The 8214-nt window shown below is 40.5% G+C and overlaps 1 protein-coding gene across 1 annotated transcript in view; it reads right to left on the bottom strand.

Moving 5' to 3' along the window:
- CD2AP (CD2 associated protein) overlaps positions 1-7495 on the bottom strand; it is a 122481-nt gene extending 114986 nt beyond the window's left edge. Inside the window, exons 1-2 of the mRNA XM_019520692.1 lie at positions 7492-7495; positions 5745-5905 (exon numbers count right to left, since the gene is read on the bottom strand). Of these exons, the coding sequence (XP_019376237.1) occupies positions 5745-5905; positions 7492-7495 (165 nt within the window). The remainder of the gene's footprint in view (positions 1-5744; positions 5906-7491) is intronic.
- Positions 7496-8214: the final 719 nt, after the last annotated feature.

Here is an 8214-nt window from a genome sequence, read left to right as displayed (position 1 = left end):
CCCTTCCGACCCTAGAAACTATGAAACTTTGAAACTATAATTGTTTTCCTTTTTAAAAATAAAGCATTTTAAAATGAAATCTGAATTTAATTCAGTATAGGCTAAAGTATAAATATAGTATAATCTATTAAAACATAAATAAAATAATATGTTGAGTCAGTGAGTAATAAAAACTGGAATTAAAGGCTGATTTTCTTCTATTGTATATAAGAACAAGGGGGAAACCATCTAACTCAGGGGTAGGCAATTACTTCGGGCAAAGGGCTACTTACTGAGTTTTGGCAAGCCATTGAGGGCTGCATGACAGGCAGCCAGGGGTAGATAAATATTTTCTAAAATTTCTAAATTTTTCTAATTTTCTAAAATTTTTAGGGGCCCCATGGGCCAGATGCAATGGCCTGGTGGGCTGCATCCAGCACATAGGCAGCATTTTGCCTACCCCTGATCTAACTCTTACAGTCAAACTTTAAAAAAATGGCACCATATTTTATGTATTAGGGCAGACATCCCCAAACTTTTTCTTAGTGCATACCCCCTTCCAGATGCATCAGCTGCCACTGTACCCCTACCGTAAAACATATGGTTTATGTTTTAACCCCTTCAATGCCAATTATTATTATTATAATGAAAATTAAATCTGCCATCACACAATTTCTCTTGCATACACCCCATTGATGTCTCGTGTACTTCCAAGGGTATGCATACCACAGGTTGGGAACCTCTGTATTAGGGGACTGACCCTGCACAGGACGCAGGGTCTATACTACTGGATACAAAGGATCAGCAAAGTCATCACAAGTGTTGGAACTTGGCTTGAATCCAGCAGACATTATCACGTGTCTTCCTTGATCCGGATTCTCCACCAAGCCCACTTGGATGGTATCAAGCTCCTACTTTATTCAATTTACCTGAGCTCCGATTAGCTCAGCTCTCAAATTATGAATAGTTATGATTCTGCACCAATAATGTTAGCTTACTGTCCACTAGAAAATACAGTAATTTAGAAGATAATGAAGCAATCTTGAAAGCTTATATGGGCGTACTGCTCATTTGATGCATCTTTAGCTAAATGTTGTAGAAAACTTCAAAATACTTCCATAACAATCCATTTGTTTGAGCTTCCTTGAAGAGAGCTGGTGGTTCTAAGCTAATTCTTCCCCAAAATGTGCAATGGACTTTAGTGGTTGACTACTTGGAGTTATTTATTAAGAACCAGCCTATTCTGATGACCATCTATAAAGAAAACATGACAAAAATGATGGACGTGTCACAGCTAGAGTAGTCAATGTTGGATTAAAGAGAAGGGTAGAAGAGACACCTAAATATACTAAAACCTATTTCCATAGCATTTGATTGACTACAAAAAGATTGCTGCTGTATTACATGCACCAGGGTAGATGCCCAGATGCTAAAGAGGCATGCAGAATAAATAACATGGATGTCTATTAAATCACCCATTAATCATGCCAACCACAGATGAACATTCAAACAGTATATGTTTGCAGAGGATATTTTTTTTTTTTTAAGTTGCACCACTGAACTGGTGGAAGTCACTACTCTGTGTTAATAATATTGGCAAGAAAAGGAGACAATCCTTTATATAATATTATATATAGTGGCAAGAAAAGGAGGAAATCCTTTATATAAAGGAGGCAATGCTTTATTGGCAATCAAAGCATCTTTTTCCAGATGCTTTGATGCAAGTCATGCTTTTTGGTTAATTATTTTCAACTTGTCTAAAAGCAGTCAGCACTTGAAAAGATGCAGAAAAGTGACCTGATTCTACCATAACTTAGGAACGGCTGTAGCCTGCTTTGTAACATCTTATATAATTAAGGGGGACGGCAAGTGCAAGGAACATACATAAAATTAGCCCCTCCCTGCCAATTCAGTGTTGATCTGAAGTAGGCGAGAATGACTGCATGCAGAGCTGCATGGTCTCAATTTGCTTCCTAACAAGGATGTAAATATTGTTTTAAAATTATCTGTTTAACCTTGTCTAGTTATACTGGTTCACCAGTTAGCTGATAACACATACCTAGTCCCAGGCGGGGGAGGGGGGGGCACAGAGCCCCAGGCCAGCACCTGCCCTGCCCCGCTGTGAAGCAGGGGCTGCAGCCATTTGCCTAGAGCAGCACAGGGAGCTCGGGGCCATGCACAGACCCGCTCAGACACAGCCGCTGCTGAGAATCGCTCCCCAGGGCCTTTGATGGAGGACAGCAGCAGCAAGCGAAGAGCTTTCCCACGCCAGCGCACTGGGAAAGAAGGAGCAGACTAGCTATGGATACTAGTCCCCCTCGCCTGTCTCTCTCTTCCTTCTGTCTTGCCTGCCCTGCTGCCTTCCTGTTCCTGAGGCACCATGCCACCTCCCTTCCCCTCCAGACTGCGGCCCACACTAAACAGTAACCAGTAATGCATACTGGTATAAATGTACTTATTTAAAATGTTTAACCTTTTACATCCCTACTTCCTACCAGAACAAAGCGCACACTGCCAAAACAGAAGTGACACCTAGTGAGTCAACTTACTGGCTAGTCAGTGCATCAAATAAAACTTCCAACCACAGCAGTATTTCAGTTCTTTCAAGGATGCGTTTAAAGTTCAACCTCAAACCACCCAACATGTTAAGCGAAAACCAATCCTGCTGCCGGGTCCCCTCCTAAAGTGTTGTCCCTGTGAGATTTTTGCCCTTTCTATGTAAGCAGGTGTTCTCAAGCCAGGACTTCTACACAAGATCCAAGGTCAGAGGGAGAGGACCCTAAAGGGCCTTTCCACATCAAGTGGGCAGAAGGCTTTCCCTACTAACTTCTTTCCTAAGCGAGCTACTTGCTGGCTTGCTATCTGATGGCCTGGTCACACTGCAGCCTATAACTTGATTTCTAAGTTTAAAACCATCCTAGAGGAGGCAGTTAATTTGTCAGAAGTAGACCTAAACCACTGTCCCCTGAAGGTGCAACCTCCCCTGGAAGACAGCATCACTACTGCCAATCTTTGACAGGTAGACCAAAGGACTGAAAGGACTGAAAAAAAATCAGTACCTGTCCCCCCAAGCCCTATGGAGAAGCAGTGCTCTTCAGAGCAGGGCCAGGACAGGAAGCTGAAGTCTGTGCCTTATGCAGTCTATAAAAGGAAAACTTCATAAGTGTATATCTTTAGCCCTAACCCTCCAGGCTGGACATTAAACTGGTCTCATTCTTGCAAACGGCCTTATACACCACAGTAACCCAATAGGAAAGAAGCTCTCCTATGCCAAATGCCCATGGGCTCCACTAATGACAGTACACTACTAAGAGACACTTTTAAAATTGGAACATTTGCTCCTTCTACAGAAATACTAGTAAGTCATATACTGAAATGTTTAGAACTAAAAGGACAGTGGGGGGCTTTGGGGAAGGACTTATTTAAATCAAATTCCATTCCTTCTCCAAGCATCTAATACAGCTGGGAGATTTTTTTTGGTGCCCTACACCAGCTACATCAATATTTAATGGCAGAGACGCAGTGAAATATCCAAAATAAAAACTCTACCCACAAATGAAAAATAAAAAGCCTATGTAAAGATAGGGCACATACAGAACAGTAATAAATGGATCTGTTGGGAAACCATAGAACAAAATCAACCTTAAGTAATCTCTGCTTTACAGTGAGGAAGAAAACACAGTCCTTGTGGTTTAGCCACAAGACCAAGCAGAGACCTGGTTTCTGTTCTTGTCTCTAACACCGTCTTCCTGTATAACACCAGAAAGTCACTCTAACCTCATCAGAACAGTGATCATAATAGCCTCATAATACCCCACAGAGGAAAGTAGGCTCATTAATGCTTATAAAGCACTTCCAGTTCAAAAGAGGTTTACTATTTAATAAAACATCCCCGATGAGTGGCCACCTGTGCTTACAGAAGACAACTGTTTTTACCCAAATTAACCTTACAAATAGAGGTTACCCCAGATCATTGTCTTTGGGATTTTAGCTTTTTCCTTTACATAAGAAAAAGAAAAAAAAACGAAAGAGAACGGATGTGGGGTGGAGGGAAAAAAGCCCACACTTCTAAATAAAGAATTATCTCCAGTGGATCAAAAATCCTAAGCAGCAAGTACAGAATTGCAATGTTTCAGTATTTCAAAAAATAAATAAATAAATAAATAAAACAAACTACAGAGAAGTGCCTCAAATGTCATTTTATTAAACATACATAAGTTTATATGCTAGTCAATTGTTCAGTTAATTATATGCTAGTCAATTGTCATAGTGATGAATATTACAAGTCTTTATTTTGTGTATAAAAAAAAAGACCATATTTACTTGAATCTAAGATGAAGTCCCCCCCCCAAATCAGCATGGGGGGGAAAAGCCACTCATCTTAGATTTGTATGGGGGAACAGGAGGGTGTGTGTGGGTGGGGGGGAAGCAGGCAGCTGCTGTGGCCCTGAGCCTGGGTCTGGGGCAGTCAGATGCCCAACAGCCCCCTGCCCTACCACCTTCAACTTTGGCCCTTTGCAGCTTCTGCACCCTCCCCCTTTCCTTTTTCTTCCTTATTGTCAAGAGCCGCTTGGGGCGAGTTCCCTCCCAGGCACAGAGCCCATGGAAAGTCTGTCCTGACTGGCCAGTCAGCAGTACTGACATTGTTACATGGGCCAGCAATGGCTGAGCTTCCATATGCTGTCCTCCAGGAGGGAACAGTGCCCAAGCAGCATCTGACAGCAAAAAGGGAAGGCAGGAGGGCTGTGGAGAGTCAGAGGAGACAGGAAGACGCTGTAGGGAGCTGTGTGGGAGGGGGTGTCAGTGGCAGGGGGAAGTAGTGGGGGCGGAAAAAGGGCAAGGGGTCACCTGATCTCCTCCCAGCCACTATCTTCCCCTATTCAAGCAATGGGAAGGTGAAGAATTCAAGATGACCCTCTGATAGTTGGATTCTATACCTGGTAAATTATAACAAATGTATAAAATTCCCATACAAAGAATCTAATTATTGCAGGGTTGTCTTAAATTCAGGGTCAACTTAAATTCAAGTAAATACGGTAATATACAAGTCATAAGACAGTATAAAAGGGAATTTATCTAAATTCTTTGATCATAATTTTAACTAGGAAAGCTAAGCTAAGGAAACCCTCAGAGCTGCTCAGAAAGGTTAAAAAGCACCTAATGAAGTAATTTCTCAGGCAAACTTCAGATATCAAGAGGGCATTAAAAGAAGGAAGTAATAAAGATCACTGCATGGAGTACATCAGACTAAGACATACAGAAGTGAAAGAAACAGTTAAGCCTGAAAAAATGGATTTTTCAAGAACACTGGAAGTACAAAAAAAATACTTTGCTTAGCAGAAGCAAAGAGAAAATATTTATGACTCAGAGTAAGCTTAGGCACTTGTCTTCTCCCTTAAAGCCAAATAGCACAAATAAAGCATTTTTTAAAAACATGTCTTCATAGTAACATGATAAATGTTTTATAACACAAGTAAAAATGCCAGAAAACGAATAAGCCTTGAAGAACTAAGGATTCAGTGATGAGACAAGCACTAAAAAGTATTAAAGCAAACGTGGATAAACAGTACTGTAACTACTTTTAACTTTATTCGGAAACATGAGGGGGGAAAGTAAATCTTTTTAGAACAGACCTAAAGAATAAGATCAGTAAAATAATTTGCTTAATAAAACAATATAAATATGAATCTTGTTACAATGTTATTATATGCTTAAAATAGCCCCTAAGCTAGTGGAGCAGACTAAAGTTAATACAGAGAACTTGCCTTTACAAAATTGTCAGGGAACATGCCCCTTTTCCCATTTAGCTCCCCTTCTAGCCATCCTTCTTCTTCTAATTTTTTCACATTTTTGATGATTTCCCCAACTCGGATCGTTAATTCGTCGTCATGCACTGCATCATAATCATATTCCACGATGTAGTCAACTGAGGAAAGGGAAAAAAAAAAAGGCTTAACTTAGACACATAAGGAAATGTGAAATTTCTTGATTTTATGCACTGCATTTATTTTAAGTGTTTTATATACAAGAAAATAGTCCTTGGGATAAATAATATATAATACCTAGGCTAGTAGTTCAATCTTTTTAGACTCAAGGCACTACTCAGAAAATGCAAGTTCTTCGTTTTTCACTTATTTTTTTGACTACAGAAAAGAAAAAGAGAAAAAGTCTTCTATTGCAAAGAACTCAGAAAAACCACAACAGGTCTGAACATTTGTTACACTGGATTCTTATTTGAAACCTCTGGGCTTATGTGTGCACACCTAGTAGTGCTAATACTTAATGGCACTCTGTGGCACCCTTGAAAGGATCTCAAGACACCAGGTGCCGTGGCACCCTGGTTGAAAATCAATGACCTAGGCCATCTATAAATCTGTACATCTCAGCATTTTATACGGGAGGTTAGTGTAACCATATCCATTTTAAAAGGCAAGAAAAAAATGGGACACAGTGAGACCAAGGGATTTATTCAAGGTGACCTAACAGGGCAAAGCAGAGGTAGGAATACAGCCCAGTGCTCTATCCACTAGAAAAATACTCTATCCATTGGAAAATTAAAAAAAAAAGACATTTAACACGTGCTTTTTGTGAACAAAAAGCCAATTTTTTCAGGATCCGACTTGCCTGTCTGTAAAGGATATGACAAGAAGAATTCTGTATGCAAAAATCAAGGACCCTTTAAATGTTTCTTTAAGAAAGTACCAAAAAGACAACTCCCCAGATTTGAAGTCAACTAACCTGGGCACGGGGGGAGAGAAGGGAATAAATTGAACAAGTTGAATCTGTTTTATTCAAAACAAACACCAATTTAGTCATAGGAACCCTGGCAATGTACTTGCATACATCTGTTGCACAAGAATAATATCTTGTTTGCCAATAAAGAGATTAGGATGTTTTAAAATTTCTTTTTACATAAGAACAAATCTTCTAACTCACTTATCCATGCTGATCAGCTGCAACAGTCAACCCAATACCAGACACAGCATTCATACCACAAGAACTCTGTTTCTTCTATAGTTCAAGACATGTGCAGAATAGGAGACAAGATGCATAATCAGAAAAACACACTGGAAAGCTAAACAACTAGACCTTCCTTTCCATTTCACCTTTTCTACTGGCTTGGGTCCTCCCCTTAACACGCTTTATAACCAGCCACTAGTGACATAAGAGTACATTTTACATCAGTTAAACACCAGTACCTAAATTTTCTTCCACTGACAAGTTTAATTGCTACCTACGAATTAAATTAGGAATTTGATTCCTACCTAGGATCTAGCAAAAGTGCTTTTGCATACATTTTTAATTGCAGAGCTTTCTCCCTTTACTGCCTGCAGGTGAAGTCAGAGGAAGCCAAATAAAAAATGGAACTACACATTCTGGTGCCCCAAATACATGGGGGACTGTAAAATGATCCGATCTGGCATGTTGTTTCCTGAATACACCCAACAACTGAAGAATGACATGCAGGTGGATCCTTTAAACAGAGGCTTAACTTCTTTTTAAATGTCTTACGCATTCTTCAGTCAACTTCACCAGAAACGAACTACGATTCTAGTATTATAAAAGCCCGGGTCTGTCTGTCTGTCCGTAACACTTTATTCGCGCTCTGATTGGGTGATGCAAACAGCCAATCAGAGTGCTCCAAGCACGGGGGAGCGCTGCCTGGATTCCAAAGCCAAGCCAAGGACCGGACAAAGGGTGGCATGGGACATTAGGTGGCGGCACTCCATCCCAGCCCCTCCCCTTCCTCCCACCCTCCCCACCCCATCATTCTTGACGGGCAATTGGCTAGTCATTATCATAATGACCTGGCCCTGACGTAAAGTGCTGAACACCCATTTATTATTTATGGTACTGTACAATTTCCTTTTACCAAACATCTCTCTCCAGGTTTGCTTTAAAGCCTGACTGCCTAAACTGCCTGAAGCCAGCACCATAGGGAGGTTTTTAAGAGATTTTTAGTTCTGCTACTGCACTGAACTGTCCTGTCTCCCTCCTCCCCGCCAGTTGCTCACATGAAATATTGCCGACTAGACTAGAATTTCTGGCAGCCATGGGTCATGCAGGCAATAGTTATTTATCAACTACAATTTAAGTGGAAGGATGTCATCTCCCAAACAATTTAGCTTAACCAGTTCAGAAACCTGCACCTCAAAAAGAAAAACATTATTAGATGGTTATTTCTTCCGCCCTTTGCCTTCCAGATGCTATCAAAAAGAGACTTAAAAAAATAAT

Source organism: Gavialis gangeticus, unplaced genomic scaffold, assembly GCF_001723915.1.
Source record: "Gavialis gangeticus isolate Ggan-Ray unplaced genomic scaffold, GavGan_comp1, whole genome shotgun sequence".
NCBI lineage: Eukaryota > Metazoa > Chordata > Crocodylia > Gavialidae > Gavialis > Gavialis gangeticus.
Note: the sequence above shows the minus strand (reverse complement) of the source record. Positions and strands in the feature narration are given on the sequence as shown.